Genomic DNA, 25,451 nt, shown 5'->3' on the forward strand with positions numbered 1-25,451 from the left:
TTGCCCTTTGGCACACTATGCTTCTACATGCAGATTTATTTGGGGGGATAATTTTGTATCAGGAACAAATCTAAAAGTTAATGAAAGTTAATAAAAATTAGTTAAAATTTGGTTAAAATATGTATTTTGTTCTGGATTTTGTGTTTTTAAAACAGACAGTGTTTTAGTTCTATAATTTTATAAACATTCCTAAAAGAAGATTATTTTAAAATAATAATCTTTGGGTGCATGCCTCAGAATTAAGGTTAATGAATTAATAGAGCGCAGAGCTAGAGATTTACTTGAAATCATCAAGAGTACAAACTAAATATGCATATACCCATAATTATGATTAATAAATTATTTGAGTGGCTAGATAAAAATGTGTATTTGATAACAAAAAGAAAAACAATGAAAGACAGTCAACATTGTTTTTTAACTTAAAACCACAGGTGAAGCCAGGTGCCCTTGCTTATGCCTATAATCCCAGCAGCACAGGAAGCTGGGGCAGGAAGATGACTTCAAAGCCAGGCTCATCAAGGGCAAGGTGCTAAGCAACTCAGTGAGACCCTGTCTCCAAATAAAACACAAAAAATAGGGCTGGAGGTGTGGCTCAGTTGTTGAGTGCCCCTGAGTTCAATCCCTGTTTTTGAAAAAATGACAAAAACAAAAACCCACAGGTGATGATATACAAGGACATGAAGAGTTATGGAATTCCTCTTGCAGAAAGTCTTTTAAAGCAATTTTCTTAATTCTCTTTTAAGTAAAGACTGCATTTTATGATCACAAAGTTCAGCTTTCAATTTAAGAAAGTAAATCAGACTTTGAATTTGAAGGAATTATGTTAAAATAACAATATTATTAAAATTAGTTGGTGCTCTAAAACATCACATTAATTTAAAAAGAAATCTTGACCACTCTTATAAAAGTATAAATGTAGCTAACATCTCATTTTCCTAATTCCAGCAAGATCTAAGGAAAATGGCTATGCAGAAAACAGCTTCACTGCTGTTAGTCATGCATTCATATAACTAGAAATAAGATGCATTTTAAGACATGAAAATCTAGGAACATAATGGAATTAACTTTGAAGAATATATATTTTTTTCATTTTATGAATAAGAACAGCTCACAATGGGATTTTTTTTCAGATTGTGAGTTTCCCTAGTGAATTTAAGTTCTAACTTACACAAATTTGATTTCTTATATAAGATTTTCATAACAGCTATTATTTGAACAAGGCACCCTGGCAATAGGAATGCATTAAAGTGAGCTAGATATTCTCTGTCTAAATGATCTTCAAATATCTCTTCTTAGAAAATCATGAGGTTATCTTTTTAGGTCTTCTGAAATGACTAAGTCTCCTGCATTTAAAAACCTAAATTAATTCTCTTTAAAAACCTAAATTCATTCTCTTTAAAAACCTAAATTCATTCTCTTTCATCCAAAACATAATACTACCGTGCAACTTCTCTTTAAAAATATTGCAGTTACAATTTGCAATTCAAAATAAAAGCTATATCATTTTGAATGCTTTTAATTTAGGCTTCCAAATCATTGTTTTTGATACATTTTAGTCTAGATTTAGCATTGTCAGATTGGCTGGGAAAGTTTATATGATGAAGAGGTTATCTAACCTACTATGACTGGTGGACTCTTTCTAGCTTTTAGAGAAGCTGAGGGAGGATGAGTTTTAAAATAGCTTCCTAAACAACAACAACAACAAAAATGAATTCCTATAAAAACACATAGTTTTCTTATAGAAACTCAGTGGAGATTTGATGTCTTCCAGATTCTCAAATTTGATTAAACTAATCAGCAAAGAACTGATTGAATTTTTATGTACTGCAAGAACAGGATACAAAAAGGAGCACTTTAATTCAAGATTAAAGGATTCACAACTCTTTTGTGTTCTTTTGTTATTGCTTCAACCAAAACCTTTAAATCTTCATCTATAAGTCAGTATGAACTTATTGGAGCAGCAATAAGCTATTCCATAGACATACAAATATTTTAATGGGCAAACTAGAAACTCCACACAAAATACGCCATACAACCACCTAAATGGTATAATACAGTTTGAAGACAGCTAAGTACACATGAAATACTTTCCAACTCTTTTCCTCTCTATATAAAATATATATTATTTTTCATATGTATAAATATTATAAAGGTTGTTGTGAGTATTAAATAAGATACATAAAAATTATAGTCAAACTGTTTTGAAAATTAAGCTATGACTTATTGATATGTTACTATTAATTATAATGAAGTTTCAGTACACAGAGATAGAGAGATCATAAATTTTCTTATTCTCATAGTTAGATCACTCAAGTCTATTCCCTGACATCTATGCTTTCCATCTTCATGAGCCTGTTTCCCCAACACTAAACTCAATTACTGATGGTTTTATTACCAGCAATCTACTAGTCATCAGTTCCCTGTTCTACTCCACTACCTCATTACTTAGGTCACCACCATAAAGTCATGGAATTGTAGATATAGGAGGAAATGAAGTTCGCTAATCCAACACAGTCATTGATTATGTGTATTGAGAAAACAGACCCAAGGATATAAGAAACCTTTTTCAGAACCACACAGACACCTAGCATTGACTCTTGGACTAGGACTCAGATTTTGTGCTTTAGATCAGTGTTTTTCCATTTGTTTACCCTAAAATCCAAAATCTATTTATCTTGTGCTTCCATACTCAATTGGAAGTCCATAAAACCTCAATTTCCTGCACTATTCTGACAAATTTCCAAAATATTCTTCACCTATTCAATTTCCCTAACTGTCCAAAATCCTGGGAAAAACACAAGAGCTAGAACAGAAATATTTTCCATCAGTGTTTCAAAGAAAGGTTCAAGAGGTTAATAGCATATATAAAAGGAAGGAGGAAGGAAGCTGTTTAATGAGCACATGCTACATGCCAGGCACAGAGATAGGTGTTTTCACATTACCTCATTCGACTTTCACAAAGGCTCTCAGAGATTGGTATTATTACATCCATTTCAATAATAGAAAACCAAGACTCAGATTGTTTGTTATACTTTTCCAGAGCCCATATTATTAGTAAACATGGGCTACTATGGTCAAAACCAATTTTGCCTGACTTAGGAGCTTGTGTTCTTTGACAAAAATATGCAACTCCAAGCAGCTCTTTGGGGATAGAATCAACCAGTGGATTCTTTATCAAGTGACCACTATGTGAGCATAGTTGGAGACACAAAAGAAAAATGTGTCATGACCTCTGCCATTGAGTAATTTATAAGAGACTGAAAATCCAAACTCAAGGTATAATATACAACCTTGCTTTATTCACAAGAGTATTAGGAGTTAAGAATGTTTATATGGGCTGAGTGTCATGTTAGAGGAGATGTCACTGAAGTTGGACCTTAAAGAATACAAAGAATTGAGATGAGTGAGAACATTGCAAATATGAATGTAGAGAACAATAACAGATAAATATTTTGTTACATGTACATATATAAATATGTGTGTGGTATTTATATTTGTGTAGTATATATGTGGTACAGCTCTCAGAGATGGGTACAAGGTTCTTCTGAAGGGGCTGTTTTGACTGTTCAGGAAACAATGGAGATTAGTACTAGAAATATTATTTTACAAGTAGTTTTACAATAAAAAGACATACCTTGAAAGAAAAAATAATGGGTCTTCATATCAAGTTTATACAAGAAATAAAGGAAAAGTAAGCAGTAATATAATATTCCTACCTTTGGAGCCAGAAGGTCACTAGTTTAGGTAATATAAAATTGAAATGATGTTGACAGTACTTCTAATAAGCTGTGGGAAAGATGACCTTCCAGCTGGCCCTGACTTCATCTAAAGTAATCCTTGAACTATGATCTATAACAGTTGTACATATAGGACTTGAACAAAAGTTATACCACTAGAGTAGGTAATTCCTAGCATTGATGAGTGAAAAGCATACCTTAATAGGAATCAGAAGAAAAGTTCAAAAACAAACAAAAGATAAATTAGGCAGGGATGGAGGTACTGAAAAGATCAAGGAATGCATCAGGAAAAAAAACCCCAGCATTACAGGTGAACATGGTGGAGAACATGGTGGGTATTCTCCTGAATCTAATAGTGAAGAGAAGTTGAAGTGACTTATTAAGGAATACTGCAATTGTCTGCTCAGAATTCCTTTCACCCCATCTGTTGGGAATTCTTCCTCCACTTGCTTGATGCCTCAGGGCTGCCATGTTTTCATATGCTGCCAAGGCTGACGAAGAGGAGGTGGGCAGCTACCAACCTATGCCTAACACACCTCTATCATGAAGGTCATTGAATTGCAACTCAAAAAGAGATCTAATCTTTTTATAGTGCAGAGGATAGAAGATGTAAAACCTGTGAGCTGTGGCTGAATGTTTTCTGCCCTGAATACAAAAGACACAGTCAGTGTTTGGGCTACACCCAAGAACTGTTCCTGAAACCCAACTGCAAAAGCCCCTCTACAAAGCTTAGTGATTCACCTTTTCTTTTCATTCTGTGAGTCAGTCTCCCTCACCCCTCCAACCGGGGATGAATTAGTAAAGAGGACGATCTTTGTCCATAAATTATCTATGTCCATCCTAACTCATGACATCCTGTTGAAACCAGCAGGAATGAGAGGGTAGGAGAGAGGAGGAATCAGAGGAAAGAAACTAACACTTTCATGGATTAGACATTTTACTTAAAATGAATGAAATAGCTTTTTTTTTTTTTTTCACTGATTAGAGACCTTAGGCTCAAGTAATAACTTTCAAAAAGCCCACAGGTATTAAAAGCCTTAGGAACATGCTGTTTGGGAGGTGTTATCCTTATTAGTAACTTTCTGTTAAAAAGAAGATGGAGATTTCTAATGTGAAATTGATATGAATAATAAGTTATCTGCCTTCAGGCATGAGAGAATGCTTCTAAAAGCACACTAGATAGTCACAATTGGAAGTTCCTGAACCTCAAAGCTCGGATCAGATCCCTAGGATCAGAAAGAATGATGCTATCACCTTTAGGGCTTAATAAACCAAACAGCATCCATCTTCATTGATGACTCTATCACCCTTAAGGAAACAATGTACTCCAGGTATATACTACTTGCCAGAAACTACAAAAGGAATTGCTTATCCCATATATTTTTATCTGAAACATTTCCAGGGATTAGGCACTAAAGATACATTAAAATAAAATAAACATAATCACTGATATTTGTCTATGATCTTTTCTTAAGATAGTCTTAAGTACTAAAATCGAGTGTTCAATTATACATAAGGGTAATTTTTATGAGGAAAAGATATTTGGTATTTTGAAGGTTAAAACTAAGCAAAACTGTCTAACACAGAGAGGTCACAGTAGGCAAACTTGTTCATCCATTTTAATTGTTTTCTTTTGCATGTAGATTTAGGAAGAAATGTACATTAGCGCAAAGATGTATGCTCAAGTAATTTGGATCTTAAATAGGGCTAAATTACAAATGCATTTTTGCCATTTGTTTTCTTCCATGACTATCACTTAAGTAATTCATTAATTTGAAACAATTATGCTTGTCCCTTCCCCCATTTAAAGGAAATCCAAATCTTGGTCAGCCCTCCAATAGACATAATTTCTTTAAAACCTGTGTCTGTTAATGCTATCACCTTAGGACTGATAATAAGGATCTTGTGATTCCTCTGGACCTACATTTTCAGTAAGAAATAGATAGAAGATTGTGAGGAGTTTATTTATTACTGTTGACACCATGATCAGTCTGCACCAACATTAGCCTCAACAATCAGCATTGATAGTGGGTGAATTTTAGACAGTATCTCCTAGATTCTCTGTAATATTCCTTTAGTTGTTTTTTCTTATGAAGAAAGAAGATATAATATGGGGGGTTTCAACATAGGACACACGTCTCCTCACCACCTTTGGTCTACCTCTTCTACCCCTACACAGGAAATAAGTAAATTTCAAATGAACTTACCAGGTTTCCTACAGTTAACACGCTACTGAATTGGTCAGTCATGGGGTAGTGTTCCATGGCCATAAAAAGGGTATTTAAGACAATGCAAATAGTGATGGCAAGATCAACAAATGGATCCATGACGATTAAATTCACAAGATGTTTTACTTTTAACCAGGCATCACAGCAATCCCAGATCAAGAACACATTGGCAAATCTATACCAGCAAGGTGGACATTTCTGTCTAGACTCTTCAAGTTCTAGGATGATAACAAAAAAGAGTAGTAAGTAACAATAAAAATGAATTATTGTTGGTAGTAGACTACATATTGTTTGACAAATTTGATGCTTACTTGGGAATAGAAATTCATATTAGCTTAACAAACTTGACAAGACAGTCCTACTAAATAGACTTTCTCTTTTAAACACAGAAAATAAACACTTCGGTCATTTTTATTCAAAATAATGATTAAAGAGAGAATTTTATATTCTCTTTATCAAAATAGAATTTTAAAATAAGCATCACAGCAATATTAAACTTAGCAAAACATCATTGTTTCTTGTAAAAGTGCCTTTTAAAGAACATTGTCTAAAGCTATGATCCTCATTAATATCTGTAACCTATTGTTTCCTCACAGGAAGTTGATCTTGTGTAGAATGAGAACATGTCTTTCTTCTTTGGATTCAGATCCAAATCTACACTACCCTTTATTCATATAGTTGCGAATTCTAGCCTCATACATAAACAAATTACTGGTAATTTTAATAAATGAAGCCTGCTATAAAATTATTATGGGACTATTTGGATATCTAATATGCTAACAGGACAAATAGGAAATGCAATTGATATTTTCTAAAAAATCTGTTAGAATGTATCCATATAATTGATTTACAAAAGTGCAGTATTAATGTAATATTGCACCAAATTTCAAGAAGTAGGGACTTGTTTAAAGTGTAAACAAGGGAGTAGTAGTTGCTGACCATTCCTGTGTGTTAAAACCAATGAACATTCATGTCAAGTGTCCTTTGAAAGAATGTCATGTTTGCTGTGTATGTGGAATATGAAAGAGAGAAATTTTTTAGGATTTTTGTTGGAATGTTTTGATCTGTCTAACTCATTCTCATCCTTCTTCCAATCCCACAACCACTGCCCTGCACTTCTACACATTCAGATTTTAAAAAGGAAGTGTTCACATAAAGTATAGTGTATCATTAGATTAGATCTTCACTGATGCAATATCAAGGATAAATTATCATTCTAAGGCTGGAGATGTAGTGGTGCTAATAGTGCTAGCTTGGTATGCAGGAGGCCCTGCGTTCAATCCCTAATACTGCAAAAACAAAACAAAAAAGGCAGAAGAGTATCCCTCCATAGATAAGATGAGGACTTAAGTAAAAAAGAAATAGGCTAACGTCAGTTTTTGTGATAATATCATGCTACAATTTTTACATGTACTTGTCCATAATGCAGTTCTGATCTTGGGGAAAAAACATAAAGAATTCTCCAAGAAGAAAGAATAGCTCCACAAAGCATACAATATTATAGAGAGCTGAGCATCCCCCTCCTCGCCCCGCCTGCTTCTTACCCTCCATTGTGTTGGTCAGGATGCTGGCTATGCTCATGGCTCTTTGCCTTCCAGAGGAATCCTCCAGCATTTCCATTGAAATCTGGTAAGAACTTAGCCTTCTCTTTCTGACTTCCGTTTCAGTGGTGGTACCCTGCAAACCAAATACTGATGGCTCAAACCACCCTTTTAAAAAGATAATACAAGAACACATAACACTTCCTTGGAAAATCATGCTGCATGCAATTTTTTTCAGGTAATCACTTTCAAGTAATAATAAAATATTGAATTTATTATTATATTATAAATACTTTTTGAAGACAATATTACAGGTGATACCTTTCGACAAGAATTCACCAGTTGGATGAAATTGTATAAGGCAACCATGTCACAAAATATTTTAATTAACATGTCATATTTTTCAGGGAAAATTTTTATAAGCATGCTAAAATACTATTTCATTCAAATGCAAATTATATTTTCAGCTTACAGAAATTATTAACACTCAGATCAATATTCCCCCAAGATAAATACTATGATTATATAGTCTCAAGGATAAATTATCTTCTCTGAGGCTATATTGATAATATCAACATATATGGGCCAATTTGTTTTCCATGCACAAACACAGATGTACAATGAAATGTGTGTGCTTTCCTGAGATTTCTTCAATTATTTCTATATGCCATCCTACAAGAAATTAACACATTTTACTTTAGAGTCATTTTAAATTGTACTATAATATTGACAGTTGTATGAAAACTGATTATTATCAATACATTAGTCATATAATATTTAGTTATTTTAGGAACAAGAACTTTTCAGAATATAAATAAATAGATAATTTTATAATTTCGGGTGAACCTATCTAATCTATGTCTATAATAAATTTGATTACCAAAGTGCTTAACATTTTGTGTTGGGAAGTCTACCAAATTTGCAGCTTTGGGTTTCATTCCAGACGCTAAAAATTAAGTTCTTTTAACATAAAGCATTTGAAAGGTAATGGTTGCATACAATTCAATTGGTTCTCAATATTCTATTGTTTTCCATTCAGGTATTATTTTTAAAGACTTTCATTTTGGGGAAATGAGATGGTATAACAGGCTAAACTGCCCAGGCCTTTGGATCATTTTGAATTGATGTACAGTGTCAGTAGCAGCTAGTTTATCTATTATCACCTCTGGCTGAAGTTGTCCAGTAGGTGACGTTAGAGCTGATGGTCCACCCACCAAGGAAACCACACCATTGCAATCCACAGTGCTGTGCATCTTCCCATTTGCTGGAAGCCCTGGCACCATCCTGGATGACATACTGGCCTGACTAACGTTACTGTTGCGTCGCTCTCCATGTCTGTGAGGCACAAACAGTGAGTCTCTCCTGCTCTCGCTGTCTTCAAATGTGCTGTGCTCATCATCAGCAAAGTCATTTTCAGATCCGACATCCTTTGTCCGACCTCTGAAGCTGAAAATGCTAGTTTTGCTATTGCGTCTTGGGGAAAACAGGGATCCACGGATACTCAGCAGAGACTGAGGAGAAAGCAAGGAAGAAAGGAATTGGGGGCAAGGGGTGGGGTAGGACACAGTTATTTAATAAAAATCTTAATATTGTAGAAATGATTTGCTTTTGCGCTGGAGTAATCTTGCTTTTAAACATGGGCAATCAGTTTATAGGAAACATATGTGTTTTGATATTTTTATTAATGACCATAAAATGATTTAAGTGTTGTTCTGGCTAAGAATCCTGATTTGCAATTCACCAAGTGCACAACCTCACTCTAGTATGAGACAGATTGCATTACCATGCTATAGTAGGTAAGGGTTCAGATGCTGGAAAGGATAAATGATTCTTTTTTTGGGTGCAAGTGGCACTATGATCTGAAGGGCTTGTGACTTCGAAAATAGGTTTTGGCTCAGTTTGAATTTTAAATTCAACCAGTTTACATTTTGATAATTATAGTATTGAAAAAAATACCATTTTTTCTCCATTCTCTTTTCTGGATTCTAAAATCAAGATTTTCTGTGGCTCTGTTTGATTCTATCCACATAGGAATAAAAGTCACAAAACTTTACTTAAATGCTGTCTTCCAAATTTCCTAATAATTTCTCTAATGGCAACCAATGATTCACTTTATTTGAGTGACTCCATGCCATACAAAACACAGTCGAGAGGATTTCCTAAACTATTACCATACATTAGTATTCTTATTTAAAATTTAATACCAGCTTAAAGAGACAAGACATATAAGATGACTTTACCAAAAAGGGTGATAGAGAATAAAATGGAGAATATAGCTTATTCCTCTGACTTCACTTTAATACTGTAATTATAATAAAAAATACTACTTGATTAGACATGATTTTTTTTTTCAGTCTCTGAAGTCAAACCCAGGTTTGATCTCACACAACTTAGGCAAGAATACTGCCACTCAGCTACATCCTCAGCCCACAAAATTGTTTTTATTATTGACATTCATAATAAATCAAGTAATTGATTTTCTAGTACCAGAAAAATGGGGATTTATCTCAGTGTTAAATCTTTAACTTTTTGAGTGAAATTTAAACTAGCAGCATCAGATAACTCTGTGTTTATTGCACTCTTAGTGACAATTTTCAAAAATATTTGTATTTGGTCTGCAGAATATTTGTTTACTTCCCTCGATATTAATGCTGACACTCTTCTTTGACCCCTCTGCTTGGTCTCCCATTCCCTTTCCTAGTTCTTTTTGCAGCCAAGGTAATATACCTACACACTCACATAGATGTATGCATATATATGCATATGCTAGCAGCAAATTTGCTTCCACATTTCCTTCTAAGTTTTAGTGTAAAAGCACATAAAATACTTTTTAGCGGAAAAACATAGGAAAAGAAGACTCTATTGGATTATTTTTGGTCTCTCTGCCTAATTAGGCCAGGCTGATATTCTTAGGTCCCATTTTTAGCTTTATTTTTTATGGCTTCTCCCAGACTCCAAAGCAGCAGAATAATTTTGTTGCCCTCCATCCCAGTGATATTCTTGAGAGAGACTATTCACCAGAAATGGCACTGTTTCTTTGGATTTGGTTAAATTCTCCACAGGAACTGATGGCTGTTTAGCATATTGAACCTGAGGCTGTGTCTTTGTGACATTCAGTTCCTACAGAAGTGTCTACCTAATGCTAAACAGTAGTGAGACTGGCTTCTTATCAAAGCATTCAGGAGATTAAAACCTCCTCAATTTATAAAGTTAGTCTCATCACTTAATTTAAATGATCAATATATTATTGGTTATATTCAGAACTCGTGTTTTGAAACTTTATGTTTGAATCACTTTGAGAGTTTAAAATATGAACTTTTAGGCCCCATCTTTTTGGAATTGTGATTGAGAAAGTAGATGCTGTGGTTTGAATATGTGTCTCAAAAGTTGAGGTGTTGCTTCAATGTTTACAGCAGTACAATTCACAATAGTCAATTAGGGCATCAACCCCGATGCCAGTCAACAGATGAATGGATCAAGAAAATGTGGCATACACACACAATGAATTTAACAAAATCATGTTATGTGCATATATAAATTTACCATAAGGAATTTCATCTTTTTATGCATATGTAGAATATACCAATAAAAATAAATAAATAAAGGAGTGAAAAGAAGATCAATAGAGTAGATGAAGGAGAATAAGGAAGGGAATAGGAAATGGAAAGGAATGGGGCGATAAGAACTGAAATCAAATTTCTTGCATGTATGGTTTTGTCAAAGTGAACCCAACTACTGTGTATAACTATGCTGCTCTAATGGAAAAAAAAAAAAGTTCATGTCAAAACCTTCATTCTTCAATGTGGCTATGTAGAGATGGGGCTTAGAAGGAAGTGGGGGCAGAACCATAATGACTAGATTGATGCTTTTCTTGTGGGAACAGGTTAGCAGATACCAGACTTGATCCCCTCTTTTCTCTTCTGTATGCACCCATTTGACCTTCAATTCACAAAGCCCTCACGGGAAGCTGAGTAGATGCTACGGCCATACTCTTGGACGTCCTAGCTTTCCAAACATGAGTCAAAATAAACGTCTTTTATTTATTAATTATCCAGGCTTCAACTATTCTGTTATAGAAACACAAAACAGACTAAGGCAGCTGGAGCTAGGATTCAGGGATCTGAATAATTACCATATACTCTAGGTGGTTCCTAACGCAGGTGGACCTCACTTTACACTTAGAGATACACAATCTTATATTATCTAATCCCTTATATTAATCCTTTGGGTGGTTCAATGTAATCGTCTTAATACATTTATGTCATAAAACCTTCTCTGAAAACTGAAAATTACCTGCGTAATATTGGTCGTGGGTATTTGGTATGTTTTCACATCTGTAACAGATTTGGTACATGCCTTTAATTTACATGTTTTTATGTTGGGGTATTTTCAGAGGCGTTCCGAATCTTTCAGTTTATTTGAAACTTCTATTCACTCTTTGGAAAGTATAATAATGGGTGTGAGCGCAGCTTTCAAGGCAACAGAGACCAAAAAAGAAGATAGCAAAAATAGTATTCAGAGAAAATAAACCAAAAATAACACACTAGAAGACACAGCAGAGTGAAGGGAATACCCACAGCTGTGGCAACCCTTTCTCAGGGAAAAAGAGCTTTGATGCTGAACAGAGGCCATCTCTCTCTGTCTCAGGCTTGCCAAGAAATAAGCTTCAGGGATTTATTCTATTTTTTACCTGTTCTAAGAAAGTAAAAACTTATTCTTAATTTTCAATAGCAAAAATAAAATACAGAACTAAGGCTGTATGGCACAATTCTGCATGTAGGTTTAGACTCAAAGTGGACTGGGAAGTCAAGAAGAAAAAAGTTGCAGGAAATTTCAAGAAAAATGTAAAATGAATATTTGTTAGAAATTCTTAAATAAAAATTTAAGTTAAATGTATGCATTTTTTGTTGTCTCTAATAAGTCAATAACTACAATTGGTTCTAGCTACAAAACCTCTAGTTTAAAATAAAAATGCCTTTGTGTATTCAAGCAACATAGTCTTTGTTCAGATTCAGTTTCCACGGTCACCTTTAAATACTTTTTCATTTTTCAACACTACTATGCATTACATATTGAAAAATAGGATAATATAATAAATGTAAATTAACATTTAAAATTAACATTAGTAGAGGACAAGGTGCCCATAATTTATGGCCTCTATGCTTTGACATTTTTCAGTAATTGTATTTGTTTTAAACAGTATGCCCTGTCCATCTTGTGCAAGGATTCTTGTTCCTACCAGAGACAGACCTTTTCTGTTGACAAAGCCAGAACTGTAAATTGCTTCTGGCTTATTTCTGCCTGTGAGTTGTGTTAATGCCCTCTTCCTGTCTTTACTAGGATTTGTAAATTGAATGCTAATTGGTCATTTCTTTTGCTTTTGAAATTTTGTCTATCTATCCATATACCTATCTATAAATAGAAAATGAGCCACATATACCATATGCATAGACTGATTCTCTTTTCAGTGTTAAAACCTGCTGTCAGCCAACTTCCCTCTTCTACCAACTTCTGTCAGCTGGGTGAGCCTCTGCAACTCAGGCCTCTGAGCTGCTCTTTGACAGCACAGGTGTTCCACCACATGAGGTTCTTGCACTTCCATCAGATCAGCCTGGAATGTTGTTCCATCAGACAGTCACTTCCTTCCTCTAAATCTTAGTCAAAATGTCTTTTTCACAAGGGAGATTTCCTAAACCACCTTATCGAAAAATTTACTTCCAACTATTTCTCTTGTTCCCATTGATTGCTTTAATTTGTCCCCTAGCAATTATTGCCTGCTAGCACAATGTTTAACTAATTTGTTTTGTTTATTGTTTATTAAACTTTAGAAAAAAGTTCCTTGAGGTCAGCTAGTTGAATTTCTTTGTTCATTGAGGTATATCCAGGATCACTATTTGTGCCACATGGGAAGTGATAATACATTTGTTGTTTGACTAAGTGAATTAATCAACAGTTTTTATTCTATAAAGGAAATAATACTATTTTCAAAAGCACATAAATATGCTCATGTAAATATTACTCCCTATACATATGCATTTATAATTGAGTTACTCAAAGTTTTTAGCATCTTCATTTGAAATTCACTCACCCATCTTAATAAGAAACTTTCTCTTTGTTACATAGAATTTCCATACATTGCTTTATTCTCCACAACCTTCTAAGACATATGGGAAAATTCACAGAAAATTTCAAAGTACAAGTGACTTGACCAAGGTCACAGAACTGGTTTGGAGTTGAGAACTTAACACAAACATTTATAGTATCAATCATTATTTTAGACTGTAAAATATTCCTAATCCTAATCACTCCCAAGAGTTTTAAGAATGCCAAAATATCAAGGGTGACTCTTTTATTTTTTTTCCTTGCACTGGTTATGGACCCCAGAATCTCACACATGCTTGGCAAGTGTTCTACCTCTGAGATACATCCCTAGCCTTTTAAATTTTTAAATTTTGAGACAGAGTCTTGTTAAATTGCCCCAGCTGGCCTAAGACTGGCCATCCTCCTGCTTCACCCTCTCAAGAAGCTGGTTTTACAGGCATAGGACACTGCATACAGCTAAGGGTGACTCTTTAATTCAAAACATTTTTTTCTGAGAAACTGACTTCCCTACAGGGCTTCAAATAGATCCCAAATGTGTTACATGATTAAATACCATATTTTACATTTGTATTATGGGAGAGAGTAGTAGTTAGACCCAACTGTCCTCATCACAGAACTATTTACTCTTTACATTATGGAATCCATAGTATTTATTAACAACAAAGAATTGAAACTATTTTTTCCTATTTGACTTGAAAATACGTTAAAGCATTGGGCAGTGGGCATTAAATTACGGGGAAAAATGACTATTTTTAATATCATCTCTTCAGAAGCATTTAGGCCATAATATCACTCTAATAGATCATGGCATGACTCCAGGCCAGTGTAATGGAGACTCCCAGCAGTGCAATTCTCACATCGAAAAATAAAGGCAAAAGGAAAATCCAGAGATATTTCTTTTCAAAATTCATACACATGTTACATGTTACAGTCTCAGATGATAAAGGCAGAGAGACCCACACATGCAAAATAGTGTTTTCTGAGGTCTCAAAATGAAAAAGATTAACAAGAGCTTCCAAAACTATCCCACTAAAAAGTCTGATAAGCAGGTTGTACCAAAAAAAAAAAAAAAAAAAAAAAAAAAGACCAATTAAGAAATATGGTCTCAAGGTCTGGGGATGTGGCTCAAGTGGTAGCGCGCTCACCTGGCATGCATGGGGCACTGGGTTTGATCCTCAGCACCACATAAAAATAAAATAAAGATATTGTGTCCACCGAAAACTAAAAAAAAAAAAAAATTTAAAAAATTCTCTCTCTCTCATTAAAAAAAAAATATGGTCTCAAAATCATGAAAATGTTTAAAATAGATTCCCTTAAAAGGTATAAATGGTTTAATTTTAAAAAATCTCTTTTAAAGAATTTATAATTTTAATATATAACTGTATTAAACGTTAGAAGCCTGTCACTCAAGTTAAATACTACAAAGATGCACCAAAATGAAATATGGTAATTAGAAGGCAAAAGCAATGACAAAACAAACCAGAGCTCCCAATAGACATCTGTACCTGATGAGGGGAGCAGAACTTCTTGTCACCAGTCAACCGGTTTCCATCCATGGAGAAAAGAAAGCTTCTTCTTTTGACACTGTCTTCAGATTCAGATTTGGGAAACCTGTCTCCTTCTCTGTTTCCTTCGAGATGCTCCCTCTGTCTTCTTTTCTTTCTCCGATTCCTCCACTCCTTGGCACTTTTGGAGCTTAACTTTGATGCTTCTGAAGAACTTTCCAAGAGCTCTCCCAAGCCACCTATTCCACTGAAATCTCTTGAAGCTGCGGATGCGGCTGCAACTGCCTGTGTAAGACAGAGACAGGTGCTGCTCAGAATGTGTAACTTGGAAGTCAGTTGACCACAGTTCAAGTGCTGTCATTTGAGACTATTAACTATATGTGTGAATTAAGGCTTTTGGGTTTTTATTTTGCTTTGCCAGGAGAGTTTACTTTAAAATAACCCTTCTGTGATAAATAGCATAAATTTATCTGGTACTCTATATATTAAGGCAAGTAAAGTCTGCCCTTGTTCATCTCTGTTGAGATCAACTTCAGTTTAGGGGATGTTTGCTCTTGTAAAGTGTTGTCTGTGTCGTCTACACTTTAAAAGTAAATGCTTTGTTAGTAGTAGTTGCTCCTCTGGTCACTATTCCATTTTAGCCAATTGGATTATTTCTCCAATATGTAACTGTCCTTTAAATCCAGGACAAAATACTTTCCTTTTTTTGTGAACTCAAAACTTTTATAGTATCTACTATTTTACCTCTAGATAGAAGTAGTGGGAATGTATTGGCTAGTTTTCCCCCTCACTTATTTGAATGACACTTAGGAATATAGTCTACATCTGTGGGCTTATGTTAATTTCAGAGAATTGATTGTATATCACTTTTTGTTCTAAAATTTAAATATTTACAAATTTATTATTATTTATTGTAAATGATTAACATATCAATAAGTAAATATGTGAACATTTTTTCAAGAGATTATGAGAATTTTTTTCAAATATTTTCTTGCTACATTTCAGCCCTAAGTATTACTAAGCATCTTGAATTTCTGTACCTGCTAATGAAACACAGACAGTTCTGAGGTTAAACATGACAAATGTTTTGTACTTTAATCTATATTAAGAACATGTTTAGACTGGAAATGATTCAGTCATGACTTAGAGAGGATATGAAACAATATGATGTATATCAAAGCTGAATTCTCATTAGGTATGTTCCTGTTTTTAAACAAAACCATAGAAGTGAAAATAATTAAATTATGAAAACACTGATTAAAATTTTCACATTACTAAATAAAAACAACTCTAATTTATCTACCATTTTGTCTCTCTTCCCACATGGACTGTAAATTAGACGGGAATTTTGTCATTGTTTCTTTGCACAGTGACTGGTATGTCATCTGACGTAAAAGGTGCTCAGTAAATTTTTGTAGCATAAAGGTTTCAAAAGCATTTTATTGTCAATTTTCTCAGACACTGGGGTGGGGGGTGACTGGGGGCAGACATGTGAGCCCTGACTTTTCAAGATCTCATAAAAGATGATGGTTTGTAAAGAATGGTTGATAAAATAGCAACTTATTTTAGGAAGGAATAAAGGTAAAACCCATTTACAGCCTCAAAAATACTTTGTGCTTTATTTCTTGCTTGCTGAAAAGAAACAAGTAGTTTTTATTTCTGAATGTCATCTCAAATGAAGTATAAAATGTTTGAAACCAAAAAAGCTATCCCGTGGATTTTCTAAGATTAACATGACCTCAGAGGAGCTAACTGTAGTACTAAATATAGTGCTAAATTTATGTGTTAAACTCAGCAACACGAATATTAGTTTATGCCGAGTGCTATATTCACATGGAAAACCTAGATCAAAGACTTGATATAAGACAATGTCTAGCATTTATTTACATCCTAATTTGCAATTCAGATATTTATAAAATTGCATATTATTAGACAACTTTCTTTATGACTATTGATTGGCACTAATACTTCCCATATCATCCATGGTAAAAGATGGGAGATAAGATCTTTTACTACATGACTGCATAAGTATAACAAGGCAAATAAATTAAGCACTTGTCTGTAGTAAGTTATGTTTGCAAAGTGCTTGATCCATAGAGGTACATAATATATGCCATTTTTTGAAGGAGCTAACAAATGTCAACATATATCTTTTATTTTAGCCAAATACAATCCTAATTCTCCTTTCCCCATTATACAGACACATGTACTCAACACACAGAAATATCATTTATCAACTTGTTTGTCCCTAGAAACAAAGGAAGTGGTGGTACTATTCCCTTGCCATAATCATGAAACTCATGTTCATTCAAATCACGTCTGGAATTTGTTTTGCATAAGCATGATTTCCCTATCTATTCTGAGTAGCAGTTCAAATAACTAAAAACCAAAACACGTTTTTTTTTAAGGCAACAAAGGTAACCTCCGACACAACACATTTTCTCTGTCACTCATCAACTCATATCTGTCACTTGTTCCACTTTCAGAGATTTGCTGATTCCCTGAAAGGCAGATGTTTCCTGTCATCTCTCATGTCTGCGACACCGCCAATGTCCTGCTTATTTAGAATAATAGCAATTTTTTTCACAACCAACTTCCTGAATTCTTCTTGTAACAAATAACAGTTAGTGTTTAATATACTTACACAGGTAAGAACATTTTCTTAGTACATTTCTTTGTGGTTCAAAACAGGCTCCAGAACTTCCTGTCTCTATGTGTCTTCAAAAAAAACCTAATAGTTCTTTCATTTTAAATTTAGAACTCAGGTAAAATCCCATTTAAAACCATGAGACATTAACTGTACCTGTTTCAATTTGACCCCTAATTATTGCATCTCTTAAATGCTATTTCTAGTTTTGTCTTACAACTGACTCCTAAGTATTTTCCTGTCAGACCTATGTAGATCACAATGGGATATGTTAAAGTTGGTCACTATTAGGCATTTAAAGATCATAAATGCCAAACATAATTCCATTGATCTCTAGCAAAGTTTTTATTTTCTTGTAGGATTGGTCTTTTTTCCATCTCTAAAAGTTGCACTTGATTTGTGAATCCCCTGAGCTGTACATGTCATGTTTTCATGTCTAAACAATGACTAAAACCACACAAGGACCCTCAGTGGTATTAAATAAAGTGGAAGTGATGCTAGGCTTTGTGAAGTCATTAGCAAAAGAGTCAGTTCTGAAGAGTCATACGTGGTGAGCAAGATTTAGACTATATTGCAGTATGAATAATTCCAGGAGTGCACTAATGCTTTTTAACTCCCTCCTCCCTCCAGCACGAGTTTTGTTTCTGATTCCCTCTTCTGTTTCAGTATTGGCTGTCCACCAGTCATTGTAACCTGTGATATCAAGAAGAAACTAAAATTGATTTGGTACTGTGCAATCACAATAAAGGTTAAAACATTTTTTTCTGGGATCAATTTAAATGTTGTAAAGAAAAAGCTAAGTCAAATCAAGATTCAGTCACTGGAATCTAATAACTGATTATTACGTACATATAATTAACATTTTTTGCTGACTAAATTTTAATAGAGATAATTAGCTTCTTTAAAATTCTACTAGACATAGTGCACTTTTATTTCTAAATTCAAAAAGATGACACTCTTATTAACTGATGTCATATTTTACCTTAAAGAGGCTTCATCTTAGAATAACTTACTCTTTTTGTACTGTTTTCTGTGTGGCATTTTTAAACACATAAACTTGTCTGCATTTACAAATAATAATATGATAACTTAATGCTTTAATATAAAATTATATGCAGTGTGTAAATATTATTTGTTATAACATTTATTTAAAACTTTGAAATAAGAAATGTCTTTACTCTCTAAATAGCTATTTTGCTATCTTACAAATGTCTTTTATTTATAGTAAGATGAAATAAAACTCCCTAAAAATTCCGGATATGAATAAAACTTTTTGGAAAGTATGAGGGATAGTTTATGAGATTCCAAATATTTCAAATTTCTCCATAGTTTCCTTCTAAAATCAATAGAGTAAAATCATATTGCAACTTCTTACTCAGGGTAAGAGGCAAATAGAAAAGCCTGCACTGAGTTCAGCAGGTGCTAACATGATTGAGGTCAGGAATTAGCTAGGCCACTCACTGTCAAGTCCCTGTTTTACCAAAAATGCTTCAAAAAAAGACCAAATATTGTGAATCTTCAAAGTAATTCATAATTGTTAAAAACTTAAACTTCATATACTGCCATTTAAAGAATAAATATCTGAATTAATTCATCTGAGAAAAAAATTCTAAAATGTCAGTATATAAAAATATTATTTGGACTTCTGCTTTTGGCCAAGGTAGGGTAATACAGAGCAGCATTGCTTTCCAGACTAAAGGACAAGGAAGGCCTATGTATGGGCTCCATAAGTGGAAGACACAGAACTAGGTGTCCAGGAACTCTAAGGTGGCTACAGTTCATAGGACAGGCATCTTAGAAGAAAGGGCTGAACAGAGAACTCTGGAGCTCTTCTGAGATCCCTCATGAGTATTGAGAAAAATATTCATCAATGCATGTGTATTAGGCTAAGGATTACAGGAAATGCCACCTACCATGTATACAGAGCCAGCGGCGTATGCCTGTTCCTACCAGCAACACTAGTAAAAACTTCATTTTAAATGGGCCATTGAGTAGAGTATTAGGAAATGGCTTCCCTCAGTAGTGTTCAACAATCAGCCTTAGATTAAACGCTGTTCTTGTCCTATTTAGCACCCCCAAAACAAAAATGGTCAGTTTCTGAATTTAAGATTGTCATAAATGTATAAAAGAAAGAATATTTAACCCAAGATGAAGAGGCAACTTAATTGAAACTGACCAATGACCAGCACAGACATTAGAAGTAGCAGACAAGGACATTAAAATATTGCTATAATTGCATTGTATGTGGTGGAATGAGATGGACATCATTACCTTAGGTACATGTATGAAGACATGAATGGTGTGACTCTACTTTGTGTACAATCAGAGAAATGAAAACTTGTGCTTCATTTGTGTACTATAAATCAAAATGCATTCTGCTGTCATGAAAACCAATTCGAATAAATAAATAAATTAATTAATTAATTAAAATTGCACTGTGTACGTTCAAAATATTAATTATAGACTTAGAAAATAAAAAGAAGACATAGTTTCAATTTTCATTGGTGAAAATGATAATAGCAGAGATTAAAAACACACTAAATGGCCAGGCATCATGGTGCATACCTGTAATCCTAGCAGCTTGGGAGGCTGGAGCAGGAGGATTGTGAATTCAAAGCCAGCCTCAGCAATTTATCAAGGCCCTAAGCAAATTAGTGAGACTCTGTCTCTAAAATACAAAAGGTGGGGGCAGGAATGTGGCTCAGTGGTAAAGTAACCCTGGGTTCAATTCCTAGTACCAAACACACACACACACACACACACACACACACACGATGGGATTAACAGCACATTAGACACTGCTGAGAAAAGATGATAAACTTGAAGATAGAGCAGTAGAAATTAACCAAACTGAAATAGACTAGGTTATTCTAAAACTCATATGGAACTACAAAACAACTTTGAGAAGAAAACTAAAGTTGAAGAGCTAGCATAATCTAATTTCAAGGCATATAAAAAGCTACAGTAATTAAAAGAGTGTGCCATTGGTGTAAGAAAGACAAATAAACTGGACAGAATAAATCCCCCAGACAGACTAACGTGTGTTAGTCTAACAGACTAACAGAATGCATTTTGATGAAGGTTCAAAGTCAATTTAGTGGAGAAAGGATATTATATTCAATAAGTGTTGTTGGAATATCTCCATATACACATGCAAAAAAAGAATATATAATACTCACACTCTATGCAAAAATTAACTTAAAACAAGTCATTGACCTTCATGTGAAATATACAATGATTTGGATTTATAAGAAAATACAGGAGAAAATCTTTATTTGGCAATAATTTCTTAGATGCAACATGAAAATCATTGAGTTTTTAAAAAGTCAAAAATTATATAAACTAAATAAACTAAAATGAAACATGTGAGGAGGAAGTTGCCTCCATGTTCTTTTCCTTTAAGGGACTGGAAGGTCCTGTGGGACACCTGGCATAGAGAGATTTGTACCTAGGAAGAAAACACTTTATTCAGATCTCTGCTGAGCCTATCTTCTTTGAGAGCCCTCCCAGGGAATTTTTAATTCAGATTAAAAACCTTTGCTTCAAAAAATACAGTTAGTAGATGGGTGCAGTGGCACATGCCTATAATCCCAGTGGCTTGACAGTCAGGAGGATTGTACTGACAGGAGGAATGCCCATTCAAAGCCAGGCTCCGCAATTTAGTGAGGCGCTGTTTGAAAATAAAAAAAACTATTTAAAAATCTTGGAATGTGTCTCAGAGGTTATATGTGTGTGTGTGTATGTGTGTGTGTGAGTGTGTATACATATATATTATCTGTGTGTATACATATATATTATTTGTGCACATATATGATGCTTTGCAAATATAATCTCCTAGTAGAGTGTGTGTGTATACAACTGGGAGATTATATTTGCAAAGCATCATATATGTGCACAAATAATATATATAACGAAGGACTTGTACCCAGAATATATAAAGAACATTCAAAACTAAATTCATACAAAACCAAGCCTAACTAAAAACACTAACAAAGAAAGAGTATAGATGAAGTTTTGAACAGTCACTTCATAAAAGAGGTATACAGGTAAAAAATAATAACATGAAAAGCATTAGGAAAATGCAAATTAAAATAGCAATGAGATGCTTATTAGAAGGACCTAAATTAAAAAGACTGCCCATATCAAGTGTTGTCAAATATGTAAAAGAATTGTATCTGCAACTGACATGAATCAGATATTCACAGTCTCTCATGGTCTTCATCTTAAAATACATGTTTTCCCCTGCTCCCTGTTTAGTCCAATACTGTGCTCCTATCTGCATTCCTTAAGACCTGAGTGACCCATTCACTAAACTCCTAACCAAATCAACTTTAATACTAATAAAAATCTGAAATTGGTATTTAGTTTCTTATGATTTCCTAATATCTTGATATGGACTGTAGCAAACAAGTTTTGCAATGCAGATGTCCTGAAGAATGGTTAAGTGTTGGTATACATAATGTCATCTCTTTGATATTAAAAATCAATTAACTTCAGAAGAAAACGGGAAAATTAGAGGTGAAACAATAATAGTTGGAAATGCCACTTATACTTCTTTTTCAAATTAAACTAAAAATTAGATTCCTCCCTCAGTTTCCATGAGGTAACCATATAGTAAACTCTATCTCTAATGCTTTATCTAGCTACTAGCTAATTTCTTGGTAATGTATAGTGTCTAAAGAACTCTTGGGCTGTAACTTCAGAAACAATTTTAAGTTTGAATGATTTTCTTTTTTAATGGTAATTTCTACAGTCAAAATGAGAAGCTAGCTCCAACTTAACCCCTGTGGTACAATAATATTCCTACTAAATAACTGAAACAATAATAAAGCTGTACTTATTTATCACTCTGTACCTGAGCTTCTTCCTGTTGTTTTTTAAGCTGTTCGAGCATCTGCTGAAATTCCGCCTCCTTCTGTTCTGCCTCTTCCATTGTGGCCTGATTCTGTTCCTCATAGGCCATGGCCACCACAGCCAGGATCAAATTCACCAAGTAAAAAGAGCCCAAGAAAATCACCAGGACAAAAAATATCATGTATGTTTTTCCAGCAGCACGTAATGTCTAGGGGAGAAAAGAGAAGTTTATCAATATTTTAGAATAGGGTCCCCGAATAAAGATCTAATCATCACAATTAGAAATCAAGAGATGAATGCTTTTTAATATTCAATTTATTTTGATCAATTTTCTTTTGCTCCTAAAATATGCAAGCATACACACATACGAAAGTAATAATCAAATTATCAGAAGTTTGACCATAGTGCATCTGATATAAATACATTTCACATTAGTGCATCTTGGATATATATTTGAAGGGTGAATAAAGGAGGGTGATAGAACAACGGAGAACACTGGGCTCCTCACCCATAGTATCCTCCTCTAAATCTTCTAGAAGAGACACCTTTCTTCCTTCCTCTTTTAGCCTCAATTAATTATAGCTTTAATTTGAAAATTTTGTATAATTGACTTTGTAAAATCCTTTTACATGCTGTTTCTAATCTCCATGACTAGGTTATAAACTCCTCAAAGCCATGAACCTTCTTTGCATTTGCTACAGCCCTTAGCAGAATGCCTTTTATATAAGCAACTCTCCATCTATCTAACTGACTGAGCAGTGAGGATTCTATGCACACTTACTTTATACCAGACCCTTTTATGTATTCCAGAGTATTTTAAACAAATATCCATACTTAAAATTTTATATATGTTCAAAAAAGATTCTATTCATGTTAATTTGGATCTTACCAACTGATAAAGGTTCTCCCAGTAGTCTTGAGTCATCAGACGGAATAAGGACAGAAAGGCCCAACTGAAGGTGTCAAAGCTTGTGTAGCCGTAGTTGGGGTTCCGGCCAGCCTTCACGCAGATGTATCCTTCTGGACACTGACTATGATAAAGAGGGTTGATAGTAAGGTCAGTACAGAAATTATACCAAGTTCAACTCATCTTGCTTTGTAGGAATTGTCATAACCTGGAATTATGGGCAATGGATTATTTTTTGCCTTCCACTTTAGAACACTTATGTGCCTGCTCACAGGGAAACTCATCAAATAAAAACCAGAATTACCAGGAAAACCAGAATCAAGTTAGGCATAAAGGAACCATATCTACAGACATTTAGAACTGCAGATCTTTGGCTCTGACACCATAATTATTCTTTACAAAGTGGCAATAACAAATAATTAAAAGCTAAATGTCAGAAAACATTCGAAGGGAGAGAAACCACTTAATTAATGGGCTATTTCAATTAGTTCTGTAGAATTATCTAAAATAAAATTTATGATTTATAATAATTTGAGTTTCACAGAAAAACTATGAGAATAGTACAGATCTCCCACATCCTCCATGCCCAGTTTCTAATATGGATGCTTTATTATTAACTGAAGTCTAGACTTTATTTCTATTTCTTCAATTTTTCCTCAACATACTTTTTCTATTCCATATATCTTTTTAGTCTCCTCTTGGTTGTATAGTTTTTCAGACTTTCCTTGTCTTTGGCAAACTTGACAGTTTTGAGCACAAGTCAGGTATTTTATAGAATGTTCCAAGGTTAGGATTTATGACATGTTTATTTCATTATTATTTTGGTTATCGATTTTGGGGTGGAAAAATACAGAATAAAAGTACTATTATCCTCTCATCATGCTAAAAGCATGCACTTAATCAATGTCATTTGTCATTGTTGACAACATTGATCACCTGACAGGACATAGTGTTTGCTAGGTTTCTTCACTGTAAGTCTACTTTTTTTCTTTCACTTTTATACTACACTCTTTGGAATAAAGTCAGAATGTGCAGTCCACACTTAAAGAATGCACAGTTATGATCTCCTTAAAGGCAGTATATGCATAAAATTTATTTGGAATTCTGCATGGAATATTTGTCCATTATCACTTATTTATTTATTTGATTACTTATTCACATCAATTCATAGTCATGAATATTCATTTTATACTTTGAATTAAAATGTAATATTTACTTGCTCAATTTTTCAAACTTTGGTCATTACCAGCTTTTATTGTTGATATTTGTACCAGTCTGATATACCCAATGGCTGCATATTTTGTTTTTATTTATTTATTTTTTTCTTAGCACTTTTGTACTTCCTGACCTTACAAGATGCTATAGGTTCATTTTATTTTCCACACTAGTTCTTTAATTAACCATTTCTCCAAGGATTCCCATTTCCTTTTATTGGAGAACAGTATTAAAAACCAAGGTCAGATGTTAGCTGGGTGTTTGTTGCTACTAAGATCTCATTGCTTCTAGTGCTTCTTACCTCTCAGAACAAGGTCACATATATGCTAACTTGTGATGCATGCACACACACAAATACATAAATCATTTGTGTTAAGAGTAAGCTAAACTTGAGGTTATGCTCATGTCTCCAATTCAAATCCATTACCACAGGATCATTCTAGACTCCTCCCTTTATTTGAAATGTGTCACTGCAAAAGTGAGAAATCTGCCTCCTACTATCCACTATCCACTTGCTTAATTGTTCTATGCCAGTACACATGCATAGTAGTTTTAGGATTATCAGTTCATACCACCAAGAGCAATGACTTTATCCACTAGAGTACTGTTCCTTGGCCCTTTATTCTCACAGACCCTGTTCATTTCTAGAGTGACTTAGGATAGCACATTATTATGCCACTTCCTTTAGTCAAATGGTTTCATACATTCATAATAT

General features: G+C 34.0%; 1 protein-coding gene across 6 annotated transcripts in view; it reads right to left on the reverse strand.

Moving 5' to 3' along the window:
- Scn3a (sodium voltage-gated channel alpha subunit 3) overlaps positions 1–25,451 on the reverse strand; it is a 116,312-nt gene that overhangs the window by 36,588 nt on the left and 54,273 nt on the right. For 2 of the 6 annotated variants that reach the window (XM_046447575.2, XM_046447576.2), the window contains exons 10-15: positions 23,504–23,645; positions 22,616–22,822; positions 15,114–15,398; positions 8,670–9,017; positions 7,510–7,642; positions 5,945–6,183 (exon numbers count right to left, since the gene is read on the reverse strand). In XM_046447575.2, the coding sequence (XP_046303531.1) occupies positions 5,945–6,183; positions 7,510–7,642; positions 8,670–9,017; positions 15,114–15,398; positions 22,616–22,822; positions 23,504–23,645 (1,354 nt within the window). Of the gene's footprint in view, positions 1–5,944; positions 6,184–7,509; positions 7,643–8,669; positions 9,018–15,113; positions 15,399–22,615; positions 22,823–23,503; positions 23,646–25,451 lie in introns of those variants that run through there. The other 4 variants (XM_046447587.2, XM_046447586.2, XM_046447580.2 and 1 more) reach the window with 3 other exon arrangements.

The sequence above is a fragment of the Marmota monax genome, unplaced genomic scaffold, assembly GCF_021218885.2.
Source record: "Marmota monax isolate L192 unplaced genomic scaffold, Marmota_monax_Labrador192_F-V1.1 WCK01_AAM20220418_F8-fsc00007, whole genome shotgun sequence".
NCBI classification, from domain to species: Eukaryota; Metazoa; Chordata; class Mammalia; order Rodentia; family Sciuridae; genus Marmota; species Marmota monax.